At 35.0% G+C, this 20,128-nt stretch overlaps 1 protein-coding gene and 1 long non-coding RNA gene across 3 annotated transcripts; one reads left to right on the top strand and one right to left on the bottom strand.

Annotated features, from left to right (window-relative positions):
• Positions 1–3,215: 3,215 nt before the first annotated feature.
• On the top strand, positions 3,216–11,080 carry LOC102804398 (ubiquinol-cytochrome c reductase complex assembly factor 2-like). 2 transcript variants are annotated; one of them, XM_078007065.2, is made up of 5 exons: positions 3,216–3,314; positions 3,455–3,748; positions 4,703–4,777; positions 7,114–7,183; positions 10,802–11,080. In XM_078007065.2, the coding sequence occupies exons 2-5, from the start codon at positions 3,611–3,613 to the stop codon at positions 10,885–10,887; spliced, it is 369 nt and encodes a 122-aa protein (XP_077863191.1). In that variant the 5' UTR covers positions 3,216–3,314; positions 3,455–3,610; the 3' UTR covers positions 10,888–11,080. The 2 variants fall into 2 exon arrangements, with proteins under 2 accessions (XP_077863191.1, XP_006813354.1); XM_006813291.3 differs by having other exon boundaries at positions 3,216–3,318.
• Positions 5,214–6,184, bottom strand: LOC146734599 (uncharacterized). Its single transcript, XR_014931542.1, has 2 exons — positions 6,052–6,184; positions 5,214–5,640 (listed from the first exon to the last, which is right to left on the bottom strand). It is a non-coding gene; the product is annotated as an uncharacterized LOC146734599 (long non-coding RNA).
• Positions 11,081–20,128: the final 9,048 nt, after the last annotated feature.

Below are 20,128 nucleotides of genomic sequence, written 5' to 3'. Positions count from 1 at the left end.
ATGGTTGTGTTCATGTACCACTCTTCACTAAAGAGAGAGACTTTTTATTTATTTTCAAGCAGTATTCGAGAAGGCTATCTCCATACAGTAAATATCGGTAAATTAATCGCATTCATTTTATTATCACGTGTGCGCAAGCTGGCTGAGGGAGTACTGAAGTATATGGAGGGTCTTTTCGTGAGCTGTAATCAATTGTTTTTATTTTCGTAATAATGTAATTCAAATAAATAAAAAACGTAAATTCGTAGACGTGGGCAAGGTGTAAAATGTAATCAGCTATTTTATTCGTCCGTAATTTGTACAAAGATATTATTTTTTTAAGCGTATAAAGCATTTTCCAAATTAAATGTCGTAATTCGTACGCCATTTCTAATTTTGATTCTTAAACACAAATTATCAAATATATTATAAAAATGTAAAATTTAACTAGGAATTTGCTTTATCTGTAAAGTGTAAAAACCTATTTTTACTGTAAATGGAACTTTCATTTTATTTCCTGTAAAAACGTAAAATGCCGTTTTAATTTCCTGTGACCTGTACCAGTTATCTCCCCCTTGCCCCCCTCTTATATGGTATTGAAGTACATGATTTTCGGCCATTTCTGCAAAATGCAAGTCATTTGTAGGCGAAAACGACATTTTTTTCAACTAAAAGCTGAATGTCGATCTTTTTAACTGGTTGTGCAGTACTCTTAGACTGGCAATTGTATAATTCTTTCTCAAATCTTGGTCCGCGTGTGATTCTACAAACTACAAACGGGGAATTATCATATCAAATCCCATCGCTCCCCCATGACGCGGTGACCACGTAGTTTCTTGTTGGTGGATAGTGTTTTAACACGCCTTCGACTATTAAGACGCCCTCTTCGTCGCTAAACGTTCCTTGCCTTGATAATTGTGGTATGACTCTCACACTGGGACCATTTTCCCGATAGTCGATGATACGGCGTTTTGTATGCGTGCGCATACCGTTTTGGGGTGCAACGTAAAATTGCAATTTCGTGCTTGCGAGTGTGTCAATTAATGTTACAATAATAAGATTCGTATTTGCTGAATATCAACAGATTTACATGTTTGTATTTGCACCACTTGCACCCACTCTCACTACTTATGGAAAAATGGTCTGATTAACTATCTAACCAATTTCCTCAAAACGTCTGCAATTGTGACATTTAGGCAGTTGTTGGTGTCCGAATACCGGACCGATACTAATATCATACCCTGGGCCGTAACACCGAGCGTTTTCAGTGATTACCAATTACGGAAATTTTGAATAAATTGCAAAGCCTATAACGTCATCCATCCAAATATTGACATTTTCAGCAAGTGTAAAATTACTACAAATTTGGTGATCCATCTCTGCAAATCTGATTAAAAAAGAATCTATTGTCTTAACCTTTGAACCTAGCTATTTACTTATTTTTCTAATAGTTCTTTCGTGTTTGTTTTGTTTTTGGTGAAAATTATCACAATAAAAAAATATTTTGTCTAGTCACAGTCAGAGTCCGGACTGTGGTTTAGTTGGGCCCGGGTAACAGGCAAATTCTGAGATGCCGCAAAACGTTCGTACAATATCAATCATCTCATCAGTTTGAGGTGTTCTCAATCTTATCACTATTGACTGATATTATGGAGCCCTCAATAACACAGCATATTTGAGATTGTACCACAGCTACTAGTAGTAACCGTGTACAGTCAGCTGGCGCACACGTGATAATAAAATAAATACGATATTTACTACATGGGGGCCGCCATCTTGAATGACGCATAAAACCACAGGGAGTTGGACAAACTTATGTATTTTAATAAATTATTAAATAATAAATTGTTATATAACTTTTCTTTTACCCCCCTCTTCCTGGTATCGATTTAAAGTAATCACTGATCCTTGTTTATACCACTCTTTCCGTTATCACAATCTTCGCTACGCGCTAATGTTATATGCAAATTTTAACGCTCGATGTAGATACGCCCTATATAGTAAAATACCCCAAGGGTTGAAACGCGCCAGGACTGTGGCATGAGCACAACCGTAAAGCCGGTGGGCATTTAATTTATTCATGAGATGCATAAATAAACAAGAAATGCTGCGCGCGAATTTTTTAAATCCGGCGAGTGTAATCTCCGACGCGACGTAACTTCAATGAATCAGTGACTCTTCTGTAAAATGTCGCTCGATCGCAATGAGTTTTAATTTGACAAATATTCAAGTGCAAATGCAGTTGTGTCACTTTCTAATGCCATCCATGTCATTACAGATGCCATATATGTAAAGAAAACGAACTTTGAAAGGCTCGAATGCGTGATTTTATGTCACAGTCCTGGCGCGTTTCAACCCTTGGGATATTTACTATAATAGGGCGTGTCTACATCGCGCGTTAAAATTTGCATATAACATTAGCGCGTAACAAAGTTGTGATAAAGGAAAGAGTGGTATAAACAAGCATCAGTGATTACTTGAAATCGATACCAGAAAGGGGGGTAAAAGAAAAGTCATATAACAATTTATTATTTAATAATTTATTAAAATACATAAGTTTGTCCAACTCCCTGTGATAAAACTAAATAAGAGACAAGTTGTGAAACGCGTTTTTCAGATTCCTACAAATCAGGACAAAAATACCAATCTTTCACAAAAATACGGTCCGTTGGGGTTATATTAAGCCAACCGATAACAAAATTCGGCCTAATTCGTCGTTTTTGTGGGGAAAAATCCCTTGCATACGAACACCTAATTACGCGAAGAACCTAGAACACTAAGCCGGGGTATTTGAAACCGAAATTGTCATCTAAGCGTTAGGCCGTCGCTGATTGGCTGCTGAGCTGGAATGCAAATTTTTAGTTTTAAATACCCCAGGAAAGTGTTTAATATAACCCCAATGGGTCGTATTTTTGTGAAAGATTGGTATTTTTGTCCTGATTTGTAGGAATCTGAAAAACGCGTTTCACAACTTGTCTCTTATTTAGTTTTATGCGTCATTCAAGATGGCGGCCCCCATGTAATAAATATCGTATTTATTTTATTATCACGTGTGCGCCAGCTGACTGTGTAGGTCTCATGCCACTAACTAACCAATGGCTGCTCGTAGCCCCTCAATTTAAATGCCCAGCAAGAACCAATGAAATTTTTTAAATATTATTTTTCTCAGGTGCTCCCTGTTTGAGGGCGTAATCACCTGGGTCAGAGGTGAGACCAACATGTGGTCTTTTGTTTACTACTTAGCGGCTGTGTACCTGTGGGTTTATTCTGTGTGTTAATGGATGTTCTAATCTTGGTGTTTTTCCAGTGATTTCTCTTGGTGCAATTCAAATACAGTAGGTGTGTCTTGTTTACCTGAGATTTGCAAGAGTTTGAGCTGGCCAACATATTAGTTTTTTTCATATGGTTGATTACTGGCATGTTGATTTCCCATTTTTGAGCCATATTTTCAACTTTCTTCGTCATTTTCATATAGCAATCTCGTCATATGTTAACATTGTCGTCTATGGAAATTCAATTAGTGGTATGAGCCCTGTAACCGTGCTTGTACTTTCTGTAAGTGTTCGACTATCAGCGGACTGAACCAAGTGGAATTGTATAGCGCCCTCAACGTAGCTCGTTCTTTAGCATCATGGCGGCGAGCAGATACCGAAAGTTTCTGCGTCTTTGTCAAGAGTGGCCACTGGACGAGACGAAACGAGGCCGTGATCTGGGGAAACATATACGTGATAGAGTGGCGATAGCGTTCAAGCATGGCGAGCACACAAAGGTAACAGAGTTCGTGACACCACGTTGTCAGTGTCGTCCGTACATTTGCATGTCTCGCTCGTATTGAAATCTTGAGCTCTGCCACTGTCTAGTAACAATTGTCAATGAATTATTTTACCTTCATTAGTACAAATATTGACTGTACTCTTATAGTTACAGCTAAAAAAAAACACCGTCTTGCAAAAATTAACATTAGAATATACAGCTTTTATACTGCGCCCTCTATCGCCAACCTTTCTGGAGCTCTGTGTATGATTTATATTAATATTAAAGCGGGGGGGAGGGGGTAGTCGTCACTTGCGCATGCGTCAGATGGCCGTAGCGTGTCATTGTTTACAAACAAGCGTCTACCCATGAGCATTTGCGTTCTTAGCGTTAGCGTTCTTAGCTTGAGTTCTGTGTTGTTATCATTGCTTGGGACTCAATTCTCGCTTTAACAGCGTGAATAAAATACTGCAGATAGTTCTTAGACCAAGAATATGAATTTGTGTCAATGTTTTAAAATTGTGTTTATTTATGACATAACACACAGTATGAATATTGCCTAACCCATGTATTGCGATGTGAAATTATATGCAAGTTTTCGTGGTGCACACCGGGTAACCCAATAGACTTGCCAGCCATAGTAATTTAATATTTTTATTAAATTATTTCATTAAAGAATAATCCTACTGTGTAATGGTGGTTGTCGAAGTTAGATGGCGATGTTTTTGTTTTCTTGGAGTAAGTTTAGATTGCTACTCTGGTGGTTAAATGATGCAAGCATGATGATGGAAAAGCATTAAATGCACAACTAGGATGTGATCGATAAGTGATACAAATGCATAAATAACCCCCCTCCCAAACACAAACAACGTACGACCCGCCCCCATCCTTATGTGTGATAATTTTGCAAATGCAACAATAATACCGGTAACAGTTTACTGTAATTTATTATTTTTTATGTTTATTTCAGATAACAGATGAGAAAGAATGTGACAGAATGTTAGAAAATTTACAAAAAATAAACACAGATTATTATAAAAACAAGGTAAGGTGAACAAATGATATCATCATATTGTTTATCACTTGGTTGTACATGTAATATCTGCTCGGCCATAATCTGAAAACTAATAAAAAATAATGTTTGTCACAGAAAATATTCGAATTGATATACATGTACTGTAAAATTGTATTTTAGCTGGATTTAATTTTTGCTGAATAGACTTTTTTTGGTGTTTTGTATGAAATTTATTTTCACTGATTTTTGGACAAGTCTAATGTAAAATACAGGAAAAAAGGTATATTCGCTGGATTTTATTTTCACTGAAACATTCGTTCAGCAAAAATAGCGAAAATTAATTCCAATCGAAAATAAAGTCTTCCACAGTATTTTACACACGCTGTCAATCTGATTAAAATCTGATGTAGTGTACGGGCTTTAATTATTTTGGCTATAAACTTATTTTAATTTTATTTGTTATTACTTTTGTTATTAATGCCCTTTTATTTTATTATTTTACTTTGATTTTGATTTTGTGATTTTTTTTTAATTCTGCCCTACCTACATCTGATCCGACGCCTATGTAAGTCCCGTTCAAATCTCGCGTAAGTAACAGCCAATCACAGCCCCCCTTTTATACAGGCTGTCGGTTGCTTACTTTTCAGTGTAGCGATACTCTACGGGCAATCTTTCTGTACATTATATTTTGCCCACTTGAATAAACCATTAATAGAAAATTGTTAGTATATTTTTATTTGCAAAAGAAATTCCTCAGCATTTTACAATTTTTGTCATTACATTGAATATTTTTTTCACTTTCAACAAATGTGTACACTTCCAGATACATCTTCGCCAGCCAAGGTTCGTTCATTCAGTCATCGCTTCAATTTTACATCACTGAGCATAATTATCTAGAATGGAAGCAAAAAAATAAGTAAATCGTAATGATTAAAACACTGTAAACAGCTATAGTAAACAATGCAAACTGATTTTAAATTGTATAACGGTCACCAGCCCACGGCATCGACGCAGAAAATTGGAGCAAACAAATATTTCCTGATCAATTGCGATGTGTTCCAAATAAAAAATATTTTATTCTAGTCCAAATCAGCTCAATTACTTTAATAAAGAGTTATTGTATAATGTACAAAATGTTGATACAATTTGATGAATATTTACAGCTACGGCTTCAATACCGTAGATGATGTTGGCCCGATCTTCAACAAAACATCACCCGTCTCCAGGGCAGGCCACAGGCGCTCGGAACGTTTCTTGGCTAACAAAAAATGACCTAAAGTGGGATCTGACAATGATAAACTTACCGTAAAGCCGTGTTATTCTCGGTCGCTAACGTCGGTATAATCCGCCATTTTATTTGAGTGTTTGCCACCCGACTCCGCCCGGTGACGTCATCATGTGCGCTATAGAAGGAGGTCTGTGATTCGTTGACTAAAATCGTCAATAGTGGGTCTCGTTGAAATCTCGTTACATAGGCATCGGCTCAGATGTAGGTAGGGCGGAATTAAAAAAAATCACAAAATCAAAGTAAAATAATGAGATAAAAGGGCATTAATAACAAAAGTAATAAAAAATAAAATTAAAATAAGTTTATAGCCAAAATAATTAAAGCCCGTACACTACATCAGATTTTAATCAGATTGCACACGCTGTGTACATCACTATGGGTTCCACGTTAAAGAAAAGTCAACATCCTGATTGGCACTCTTTAATTCGTCAATTAAAAATTCAAAACTATCACAAATGAATGATAGTGAAACCCAGAATTAAAAGATATATAAATGCTATATTTGATATGAATGTGTGCGTAACATTTGTTGTCTGAATTAGACAATGACAAAGCAGTACCGCATGCACCACACAAGTGTCTACCTACTACTTTTGCATGGAAGCTATGTCAAAACTTATACATTCACCTACCAATGTGCTATGCTAGTAGCATGATGCAATCATACCATCGACTCAAGTTCACTCTGGAAGCATTGCCTTTCAAAAATACAGAATCATGGATGTTATGCTTTCTCCCAACATTGTAAACTGTTTTTTTTTCATTTAAATCTTTGGGAGCAAATTTTGAATTAAATTGCTAAAACTTAGAGAAGGACAGGATTGGTCTACCAGAGAATTCACCTGTTGAAATTTTGTTACTGTAAAGCTACTGTGCATATGTGCATGCGCTTTTAACAGGAAGTGGTGAGGGCATTAAAATTATGAAAGGGTTCTTTTCCATGAGATTCATTCACGAAACTTAGCGATCAAAGCATTTATACATTGCTAGAATTGATGGTGATATCGAAAAATATCAAGTGTCTGTGTGTCCCAGTAACCATGTATAATATATACATATACATGATTTTTCTTTACAGTATCCCAGATTATATGACAGCACTGCCACACTATGTACATTAGAACAATGTACGATTATTGTGTCAACAGGTAAATATCTTTAATATATTTAATTTTGTTCACCTGACGTCACTTCTAACTACATCTGACCTACTTATGCAAATTGTGTACCAACCTTACAGAATCAGTAACCAATCAGAAATCTTGTTACATACCTCTTTCTGATGAAGGACACAAATGGCCGCCGAAATCTCGTTCAGAGCAAGAAAGCCATGAGGCTCGTTTCACCTCTCAAATAGTGTTTCCTGTCATCAAATCCTCCTGATCTATGTAACCTTGGTAATTGGAACAGTAACCATGGTAATTGGAACAGTAACCATGGTATTTGAAACAGTATACAAGGGAAGAGAGGAACACTATTTGATGTGCAAAAACAAGTCCTGTAGATTTCTTGGCTCTCAATGAGATCTTGGTGGCCATTTCTTTCAACTTAGGTCCACTGGTTAACAAATCCTGTCTGAATTGGCCTTGAACCTGACTTGCATTGCTATTTAGTCTGATGTAGTTAGAGGCATACAACTATGAAGAGACTGGAGTTTCTACCTACTTTTAAGTAAATATGACATACAGTAATAGTTCCAATAAAAACACACATAAACAAATATAGTATTCATTCAATACTACTTGAGTTTTGGTAGAATACTATTTGTAATATCTTCTGCTTCAATTTGGCTTCTGTTTATCGATTTACCAAGTCTGTCTGTAAAACATTAAGACAAGCAAATACATGATTCAAATAATTCTTGTTACATTTATTAAAAACAATTTCATATAACAACACTTTCTTCAGATGTAGTCTGAAAACAAAAACTAATGATTCATCTGTCTGTCTGTCTGTCTGTCTGTCTGTCTGTCTGTCTGTCTGTCCGTCCGTGTCTGTCTGTCTGTCCGCCCGTGTCTGTCTGTCTGTCTGTCTGTCCGTCCATCCGCCCGTCTGTCTGTCTGTCTGTCTGTCTGTCTGTCTGTCTGTCTGTCTGTCTGTCTGTCTGTCTGTCTGTCTGTATGTCTGTATGTATGTCTGTCTTTGCATGCATCTGTATGTGCACAAAGCCACACCTGTTTTTCATACTTGCCTGGGCTGATTACAGTCAAAACACACACTCATCATATCATACATGCATTGATGTCATCATCCAATTCAAGATGGCTGAATTGTGGTCATTTTAGTGCTAAAATTCCATCTAAATCAAACATTTTTGTGATTTTCGAACTGAAGTTCAGTCATGCATGGATATGTTTCATTCAAACTTGGTTGGTCTATTGATTATAATGAGTCCTTGATGCATGTCACTTATTTTCCAGATCGAATGCAAAATGGTTGACTGGCAGCCTCTCTGACATGCTTTGACAAATCTCATTCCAACATTACACATACATCATGTCATACACAAGCCATGTATTTGTTTCATGATCCAATTCAATATAGTCAAATGGTGGCCATTTTAGTGCTAAACATTCATCAAAATCAAGCCTTTCTGCCATACAATAACTGGATCTTGTTCATCTATGAATGGATTTTGTTCATATTTGGTACCTATATTGGATATTACCCCTGGTATGGGATAAAAAATGTTTGTAATATGTTATATGATATATGTAATATGTCATACGAGTGCCAGTCATAATAAGTAATAAAGACATCTTTTATCAGTCATCAAACAACCAGCAAGAACTGTAATATGACTATACTGGTGTTATCAACCACTATACTAATCACACCAACTTCAATTGACACATTAAATAGTTTATTGTTTTCTAATGCAATTGTTTGAAATTGTTTTGTTTCACATGATGTTAGATGTTTATCTCATCAGAGATCATTTTAAAAACATACCATGGTGACTGTATTGTTTTCTTATATATATATATATACAGTCAAAACTCGTTAATACGAACTCGGTTACAACGAAATACCGGTTACAACGAACGAACACCGAAGTCCCGTTTGAAAATCCATTATCCCTATGGTAATTGACAACGCTTAGAACGAACTCGTTTATTACGAAAACCCGCTTAGTACGAAAGGATTTTCTCTGAAAAACAATGGTCTGTAACACCTATAGCGAACATTTCATTCGCTCAAACAGCTGCGAAATCCTAAAACGAACCGCCAAATACACGGTGTTACGCTTCCGCTGTTGGCAGTGGGCTTGAGCTGTGCAGCGCAAAATAAAAACAATGTAGCCATTCACTGGGCGTGAAAATCTTTTGTGTACGTGACTTCCAGTGTCTAGTCACTTTCGACGCCCTTGCTGCTCGAGTTTTTAATTTTAAGATTCACAATAAAAAAGTGTGAAGCATGGACGCTGTAAATTTTAGATAAATTACGGCGACTACGAGTGAGATGCCAGTTTCCGTCCTGACTTCAAAATGTCAACTCGTGTCAAACGGCGTGCCTTGTCGTTGGACTGTAAAGTCCAAATGATCAAAGCGATTGAGTCGGGCATTCGTCACGGCGATGTCTGTCGAAAATTTGATGTTAAACCCAGTACACTGTCAACGATTTTAAAGAAAAAAAACTGATGTTTTGAAGATGTTCGAACACAACAAAATTGAGCCGTGCCGGAAGCGAATGCGGTTTTCAGCAGTCGACGACGTTGAGCAGGCATTGCTGAAATGGTTTACCAGTGCCCGTTCTATGAATGTCCCAATCAGCGGTCCTATCCTCCAGGCAAAGGCCGAAGATTTAGGACAGAGAATGAAGCATTCCGAATTCAACATTTGTATTTTCCATTTTAATATTATTTTAATAAACATGACAACGTTTATTTCAATACTATTTGTGTGTTTTTAATGCTTGGTCTAGTCATGGAACTATATAGTTCCATGGTCTAGTGTTTAAAATGGCGCCATAGTTTTGTTTACCCTGACTTATGGTAATTAGTTTGTTTCTGTAAAGCGCCCTCTAGTGGTGATCGGTTATTACGAACACCGGTTATAACGAATATATTCACCTGGGGCCTTGATATTCGCACTAACGAGGTTTGACTGTATATATATTATATGTTTTCTTGGCCAGAATTCAAACAAACAACCCACTGATTGGTCAGAGTTCAAACAAACAACCCACTGATTGGCTAGTTCAAACAAACAACCCACTGATTGGCTAGTTCAAACAAACAACTCACTGATTGGCCAGTTCAAACAAACAACTCACTGATTGGCTAGTTCAAACAAACAACCCACTGTTTGGCCAGTTCAAATACACAACTCACTGATTGGCTAGTTCAAAAAAACAACCCACTGATTGGGCAGTTCAAACAAACAACCCACTGATTGGCCAGTTCAAACAAACAACCCACTGATTGGCCATTTCAAACAAACAAACAACCCACTGATTGGCCATTTCAAACAAACAAACAACCCACTGATTGGCTAGTTCAAACAAACAACCCCCCGATTGGCCAGTTCAAATACACAACCCACTGATTGGCCAGTTCAAACAACCAACCCACTGATTGGCTAGTTCAAACAAACAACCCCCCGATTGGCCAGTTCAAACAAACAAACAACCAACCCACCCACTGATTGGCTAGTTCAAACAAACAACCCCCCGATTGGCCAGTTCAGACCGATAACTGTTCTACCCTTATGCCTCCCAACATGACATGATTTATTCACTAACTGAGATTATGTTTGATATTTCAGATTTCATGGAAGACATGAATGAGTTAAATAAAGGAACATTTCAGAAGCTACGAGAGGCATTTTGGAATATAGACAAAAAAAGATAACGCTGAAACACTGCTACTGTAACCGCCATTACCGGTATTTTCACTGCTTGCATTTTCCCCCAAAACTGACGTTATAGTTTAATATAATTTTTTCTGAGATCGATTTTTTTCAAATACCTAACTTTTCCAGTAATATGTAACTTTTTTATAGTGTGTAATTATTTAATAAAAGTGATCCTTGACTGAAAACAAAGCTTGATAATCCTGAATGCATTCAACTGTTTGAGGATATGATGTTCAGAGCTGACACATTAAAGACATACATACAATTTTTTTTTTTCAAAACCACTTCGTTCATGCTGATGCTTGAGCTTTCATACTGCTGTAAAAAATCATCATCATTAGATGCCATGTTACTTAAAAGGCGGTGGTCGTCGCGCTGCGCATTTGCGACATTTGTGTTGATAAACATTGATTTTCCCACAATCCAATGCGCTCTTCTAATGGAAATCACAAGTATGAGGTTCGACCTGGGTGCGACTAGCACTAAATACCACTCGTGACTCCTTCGATACCTTCTAAACACCTAATAAAAGTACCTAATTAAAGCTTGGTAATGTCTCAGTTTGTACTCGTTGATATATCTTGCGCATGCGTGGCGCGACAGCTACCGCCCTTTAACCATTGCATTCACATAAGAGACCGAGTCAGTACCGGTATGTGCCAAAATATTTGTGTGTAACCAATAGAAGCCAAGTCAGCACGGGCTGAAAAAAACATGGTCTTAGTTCTGATAGAAGGTCAAGATCCAACTAAGCACATGCCAAAGTAAAGGTTGTGTCAATCTTAAGAAAAATAGATGCAAGCACAAGCTAATGAAAAATATAGTTTAATGCAGAAGTAAGAGCACTTCTCTGTAACTGGAAAAAGGATGAAATTGTGTATCTATGTAGATAGCTTAACGAGAAATGTTTTATCAGAGACAAATTCAAACAGATTGGAACATTAATTCAAGAAGTGATTTGTTCTTTTAAATTGCTGGACACGATTAGTTTCAATAAATATCTGATTAGTAAATAGTATAATACACATGGGCAGGACTCAAATTGTCCATCAGAAATTCCCTTAAAGGGAACCGCTCAATCCCATAGATTGCACCAAAGAATCATGGGACACTATTGTTTATGTTGTTTACAATGTTAATCTATCTTTTGTTATCCATTGTTATTTTAATCCAGAAAGTAAATTTGTTGTGAGATTAGGCTTAACTGGAAGGTGCCCCTTTAAGCAAACATTAGTATGGCATAGCACAACCGTATTCTCATATATCTATGCTTTTAGATGATGTATGTACGTTGTAGTATTAGCATGCTTAGTAACTGTCTGAATTGCAGATCAATTTATAACTGTTGCTATCCTAAATGCTGAATCTGAATTACTGTTGCTAGGGGTGACCTATTCGAAATCTGGGGGAGGGAGCTGGAGGAAATGTATCAATTGCATACTTTTTTTCAAACAACTGTGGCAGGGATTTCTTCTTTCAGTTATGCTTTTATTTTTGTTTTGTTTTACTATTGAGCCTTTGGATTTTGTTTCAGCTGCCACCAAATTGCAGAGCAGAGCAGAGCTGTTCATATAGGTGATTGTCAGTTCTCATCTGTCAGCAATTCTATTTTTGACTTCCTTTTGAAAACTACCAGGCCAATTACTTTCATACTTGGTACATAGGTACTTTGGGTGAACCTTTATCTGTATTTTTTATTTTGTGACGATATTTCCAATTCTCTATTTTAACCAGTATTTTTGTCATGTTGGGTTTTCTTACTACCAGCTCAATTGCTTTGATACTTTGTATGTAGGGTGCATGAGATGACCTCCATGCGATTTTTAACAGAATGATAACAATTGTAATTGCCATGGCAACAACCAAAAAGACTACTATGGTTGTGATATGGCTAGAACATTGTGGGAACGCTAATAACCATGGCAAATAGTTATTATCTCATCATACAGAACATTTTCAATTTTGTCTTGAGAAATTCTATAAAAACAGGGAGATTCACTTTTCAACTGATAAAACGATCTTATCAACTTTTGCTGAAGTAAATATTCAGAGGTTCTCCAAAGGCTGACGGGAGTTGTGCTATTTTTGGTAAAATCATCCATTTAAACTGCCAGCTCTCGTCTCACTTCAATCTCGTGAGAATTATTAGTAATCACCACTATATTAAAGGGTGGTAGTAGTCGCACCATGCATGCGCAAGACATATTGGTCTCATATAAACAAAGATGGTGACTGTGACTGTTGCGCAGATCAACGAGTACAAACTGAGATGATACCAAGCTTTAATTAGGTAATTTTTAGGTGTTTGGAAGGTATTGAAGGAGTCACCGGCGGTAATTGGTGCAAGCCCGGTCAAACTTTATAGAGCGTTGGGGAATTTTTGTAAGCTGTAATCAATTGTTTTTATTTTTGTAATAATGTAATTTAAATAAATAAAAAATGTAAAATCGTAGACAGGGGCAAGGTGTAAAATTTAATCAGCTATTTTATTCATCTGTAATTTGTACAAAGTCATACGCCATTTCCAAATTTGATTCTCAAACACAAATTATCAAATATAAAATGTAATTAGTAATTTGCTTTATCTGTAAAATGTAACAACCTTTTTTTTACTATAATGGAACTTTCATTTTATTTCCTGTAAAAACTTAAAAAATGTCTTTTTGACTTCTGTGTGCAATGCACAAAAAGGGAGTCTTTGCAGTTAGTGTGTCTGTCTGTTCCACTGATATCTCAAGAACTATACATTGATTTTTGATGAAACTTGGTGCATAGATGCTCTGGACCAATGTACAGATTTGATTAGGTTTTTGTAAAAACCCATGCATATTAATTACCTAATTTGCATGATAATTAGCTGATTTTTAGCTGTTCCATGATTGTTTCATTGATATCTAAAGAACCACTCATTGGATTTTGATGAAACTTGGCACATAGATGCTCTAGTTTTGGGTGAAAATCGGTGCAATATTAATTACCTAATTTGCATAATGATTAATCAATTTTTGGCTTTTCCACTGATATCTCAAGTACTAATTATCACATTTCAATAAAACTTGGTACATAAATATCATAGGACACTGCACAGACCTGATAGTTTTAGGGTAATATCAGTACATATTTATTACCTAATTTGCATAATTGATTAATTTTCAGCTTTTGATATTTCAAGTAGTAATCACATTTCAATGAAACTTGGTACATAGATGTCATATGACACTGCACAGACCTGATAGTTTTTAGGGTAAATATTAATCACCTTATTAGCATAATTAGTTAATTTTCAGCTTTTCGCCTGATAACTCAAGTACTGATCATCATATTTCATTGAGACTTGCTACATAGATCCTCTAGGATTATGCAGAGACCTGATTAGTTTTAGGGTAAATAATTGTGCATATATTAATTACCTAATTCGCATAATTAGTTAATTTTTTCCATGAATGTTCCACTGATATATAAAGAACCACTAATTGGATTTTAATGAAACTTTTATAGAGTATTCATCATCACATTTCAATGAACCTAGGACTATGCAGAGACCCAATTAGTTTTTGGTAAATATTTATGCTTATTAATCACCTAATTGAAATAATTAACACCGATATCTCAATTACTGATCATTACATTTGAATAAAATTTGGTACATAAATGCTCTAGAACAATAGACCAGCCCGATGAATTTTGGGTTGAAATTTGTTCATATTAATTCTCTAATAATAATTCATAGTTTTTTTGTTCTAATAACATTTCAATGAAACTTGGTACATAGATATTACATTACACAGGCCTTATTAGTTTTACACTTAAATCTGTTCATATCAATACCTGATTTACATAATTAGTTTTCAGCTATTCCATCAATATCTCAAGTACAAGTAATTTTGAATTTAATTTTTAATGTGTCTTCAATACTCTCAGCACACGGGAGTTCTTTCTAAGCTTTCTTTGATTTTTTTGTTCTGTTCTGTTCATATTAGTTACCTGATTTACATAATTAGTTTTCAGTTTTTCCATCAATATCTCATGTACAAGTAATTTTCAATTAAATTTTAATGTGTCTTCAATACTCTCAGCACACGGGAGTTCTTTCTAAGCTTTCTTTGATTTTTTTGTTCTGTTCTGTTCATATTAGTTACCTGATTTACATAATTAGTTTTCAGTTTTTCCATCAATATCTCATGTACAAGTAATTTTCAATTAAATTTTAATGTGTCTTCAATACTCTCAGCACACGGGAGTTCTTTCTAAGCTTACTTTGATTTTTTTGTTCTGTTCTGTTCATATTAGTTACCTGATTTACATAAATAGTTTTCAGCTTTTCCATTAATATCTCATGTAGTAATTTTGAATTAATTTTTAATGTGTCTTCAATACTCTCAGCACACGGGAGTTCTTTCTAAGCTTACTTTGATTTTTTTGTTCTGTTCTGTTCATATTAGTTACCTGATTTACATATTTAGTTTTCAGCTTTTCCATTAATATTTCATGTAGTAATTTTGAATTAATTTTTAATGTGTCTTCAATACTCTCAGCACACGGGAGTTCTTTCTAAGCTTTCTTTGATTTATTTCATGTAACCTGTACCAGGTATCCCCCTTGCCCTCCTTCATACTTCATGATTTCCATTAGAAGAGTGCATTGGATTGTGGGAAAATCAATGTTTATCAACACAAATGTCGCACATGCGCAGCACGATAACTAGAAACAGGGGAAAAAGCGAGTTAATATTTGATCTGTGATTCATACATTCTCTAAAAGTTACTAAGCATGCTACTATAACAAGCTATACATCATCTGTAAGCTTATACATATGTGAATACCATAGTACATATGCCGTACTAATGTTTGTCTAAAGGATTACCTGACTGCCAATTTTTCATTTTATTAGCTCTGGGCTCCCATATATCAACCAATACAGGAGGCTATACTTCTGAGGTCACTAACTTCTGATTTTGTCTGTAAATCATTTTTGAAACATTCAGTGGTAGAAGATTTAAAATCTCTGAAGAAAATTGTTCTTGTATGAGAAATAACAAAAATGTTAAACGATGAAAAAACAGGAAATTGTTAGATACTTAGTTATAATAGTGCCAGTGTGATTTTTTTTTTTCATTGCATTCAGCTTGCCTATGTGAAGTGTGATATAAAATCATGCTACTAAGCAAATGAAAAAAATGTAATATGCAAATTTCTCAAGTGACTATTAAAAAACATCAAAAATTTTAATCAAAGCGCCTATTTACAGTGCAATGCCAATAAACTATATTCTCCATGTATGTAGATCAGGTGGTCAGTGTGTGGTGATGAATGGTTTGTATACCTCTGTTTTCTGCATGATAATCGTTGACACGTAACTAATAAGTGTGCGATTATGAATTAAAATAAAACCATTTCTAAAAACAATTCTTATAGCCATGGTGCTGATATGCCATTTCTTGACGAATCATACTATATGTCATTGTATTATTCAGAGAGATGGCAAATAGAGTTCACTTTCAGAACACAGGTCCGGGTACTGAATGGAATAGCTGTTTTACTGAGTAATTAAGGCTTCATTGAAAAGTGATGAATGACATTGTTACATTAAACATGCTACAGATTACAATGTACTGATAATATTCTGGTGATTTACTATGGTCAGACACTACAGTGCGTTATCCAACTGAGCTGGCATTAGTATTTAAAAAGGCCTATATTTAGCATTCAATATACAAATTTCCCAATAATTAGAATTCAGTATAAAAATAACATAAAACGGGGATTTGTAATACGTGTCCGTAATTTACGTTCGTCCATCTGTTCTTTCTCTGTGTCATAACATATATAACACTTGTATCTCGTATTTACTGCTAAAATTGATCTCAATCAAATAAAGAACATCCGATCTACCCTGGAGACCACAACTACAGAAACTACACGTCATTTGATTTCCTTGATTACACATCTACTTCATTTTCCACAGTCCAACCAGTGATATCAACAAAATAATTTCCAGCTCACGATCAAAAACCAATCCAATCTGAACATCGCTTCTTTAAATTAACAGTCGTGACAATCTTTTTTTTTATTTTATTTTAAATTATCAGACTATTTCTTGCTAACAGGGCTGTTGCAAAATCATTCTGCAGTCATTACACCAATTCTCTTTATAGAAATGTGTTCAAAAATTATACACAAGTGTACATGTCCAATCTGAACTTCATTTGCAAAATCGTTGAGATGGTGGCCGCATCTCAACCTAACAATTTAATGTGTTTGCTATCCCAACTCGATCAGCGGGAAACACTAAAGTGAGGGTGTAGTGGGCAAGTGGGGTAGCTGGTACAGGTTACAGAAAAAAATCATTTTACGTTTTTACAAGAAATAAAATGAAAGTTCCATTTACAGTAAAAAAAAAATGTGTTTTTGCACTTTACAAATTAAAACAAATTCCCAATTACATTTTACAGTTTTTTAATATATTTGATAATTTGTTAATCAAGAATTAAACAATACCATACATTCAATAATCCTCCGGTCAACGCGTTTTGTTGTGACAATCTTCTGGGTTTATGTGACGCATATGCGCGAATCAGGCCAGGAATAATGTCGAACATTAACGTGCGATATTATTTCCGGTGTGATATACTCCCCGGTGTTCTACTACTAAGAACAATGTTTGCCAAGGACACTTGCACAAAGCATTAAATAAAGTGTAGATAGTGTTGCGTACATGTCATTGTAAACATCGTGTTAACTAAAACTACGTACGTAAATGGCGCAATACTTTAGCATTTATAATCTGCACAGATAAGAAGATAAGGGGGATCTTTTGACAAGTTATTAGAATAAATATTTAAGTGACAAGTACAAATCTGATGCCAGATAAAACATCAGAAATATACTATACAAGGCGAAACAATGATCATCATTGTCCGTTGTAAGGATTGGATTTTAAGCTTACTTAAAAAATACCATTATAAATTTTCATTATTTTAAGTTTTGTATTTGCGACTTGCAATTGTTTTGCACCACTGCCGTCGAAGATGACACATCAATGGCGCTCATCATATTACTGATTAACTGTCGTTCGTGTTTCAACAATTGCATTTGTATTTTCTTTTTGAAAAGCCAATAGCCTGAGCGTTTAGTATACTACTACCTTATGTGGGTCTCTCTTAGATTTTAAGTCATTTTTGTCAAAACGACGACATCTTGAAAACTACTAGCTCAATTGATTTGATACATGTTATGTAGGTATCCTGGGTTAATCTTTGTTAGATATTTTCTTTTTGAGACGATATCAACTATTCTTAGCAATTATTTGTTCTTGTTTGGTAAAAAAAAATGATACGTTGTCATTCTTGAGATGTTTGTGGAATCACCAATAAAAGGAAACTAGAAGAGTCAACCTTTTCACATTTATTCTCTAAAACAATAGAATAGTTGAATTACAAAAAAAATGCGACACGTATTAGGTAAAACGTCAGGCAACATATTATGTCAATCCTTTATAATCCTTAAGAAAATAACACATCTGATATTTGCATGTTGAACTTCCACTTACACTCGCCAAGAGTTGTTGTATTTTGTTTATAAATGTACAGTTTGTATTTACTGATAGTTTCTGTAATAGAACCTTTGGTATATTAGTATTTCAGAGAATCCCGTGACTTCCAACAACAGATAATTTCAATAAGATAATTGTAATATGTATGAAAAATACGATGGACGGGAGTCAGCCACCATTCGAAACCCATAGTTTCGACTACACACATCTTTCATATATTATCGATTGAGTCTTTCAGTTATATAATTATATAATTAGATTTAATTATTCATTTTAATTATATTTACTTATAGTTCGTACGTTGCAAACATACGTATATAATTGTCGAAATACAAGCGAGTAAATACAAATTTCTGAACTAATCATCTCGGCAAATTCAATTCAAATACATTGTACTTCTGACGTACGAGTTATTGGTAAATACATTTAAATAATTTAAATATAAATATATAGAACTGCAGGGATTCAATCAACAAGATATAAAACATGTCCGAGTCCGAAACTTCCTACATTCGAGATATAACATCTTAGCCCTCTACCGTCGATGCACCAACAGCAAAACGTATGTTTTCATTGAACAATGCACATTATTTACCAGAATCCACTGAACCGCAAAAAAAAATTCAAGAACTTCACTGCGCATGTGCAGCAACCTCACCCGGAAGTTTTAGCGCATGGAAGATTTTTCGCATGACACCGGGCTTCAAAAGAGCAAACGTTGTACAAGTTTGTAATTTCCTACGAACTACGACATTTAAAATGGAAAATGCTTTGTGCACTTACAAAAAATAAGATCTTAAATTTGTACCAATTACGGACGAATAAAATAGCTCATTACTTTTCTCGCCTTGCCCGTGTCTGCGACATTTACATTTTTTTATGTATTTAAATTACATTATTACGAAAATAAAAACAATTTATTACAGCTTACGAAAATACCCCTTGCTGACCCTCTAAAGTGCATGCACATGTAAAAGTGTATGACACTTAAGGTAGAGATGCAGGTTCGTGAGCACTTGGGAGTGAATTTTTTTTTTTTTTTTTGCTTTTTATTATTCAAACAGTCTTGGCTACAGATTGTTAACATTTTGTAGAATTGTGAATAGTGGAACATACTCAAAAAACGATTCTAAAATATAGATAACAGGTGCAAACATTCTCTCTTTTGAATGCTTAGCAAGATTTAGCAAGGCTGTACATAAATAACAAAAAAGAAACATGGTGAAAAAACGAAACGAAGGGGTCTCCTTATTATGCACTTTTTACAAAATGTTAATACATTTAAATTTGGAATTGTTACAGCCATTTTAATTATGAGCATTAGCAAACTTCTTACTTAGTGAATTGTTATGCAAATTAGCAATTATCTCAGCTTCTTTTTAGTGCACATCCCAGAACTTTACAACAATTGTACAGACAACTGGCCTGGGTGTTAATTTATGCATACACTTGAATTAGTGAAATTTGAGCTGCTGCCCTGCAAAATTGACAACTGGTAGACAGTTTTCAAGACGGCACTTTTTTCATAGTAAACAGATGTACCCATAAACCAGTTATGATAGAAAACAGAAGCATTTTTTTTAAATCACTTTTGACCAAAAAAGCACAAACTACAGTGTCCATTACAAAAAATACTAACAAAATTTTAAAATTCATACAATAAGCTTTCCGAATATATATATATA

Source organism: Saccoglossus kowalevskii, chromosome 14 (assembly GCF_978046115.1).
Source record: "Saccoglossus kowalevskii chromosome 14, keSacKowa6.1, whole genome shotgun sequence".
In the NCBI taxonomy this organism is placed as follows: Eukaryota; Metazoa; Hemichordata; class Enteropneusta; family Harrimaniidae; genus Saccoglossus; species Saccoglossus kowalevskii.
Note: the sequence above shows the minus strand (reverse complement) of the source record. Positions and strands in the feature narration are given on the sequence as shown.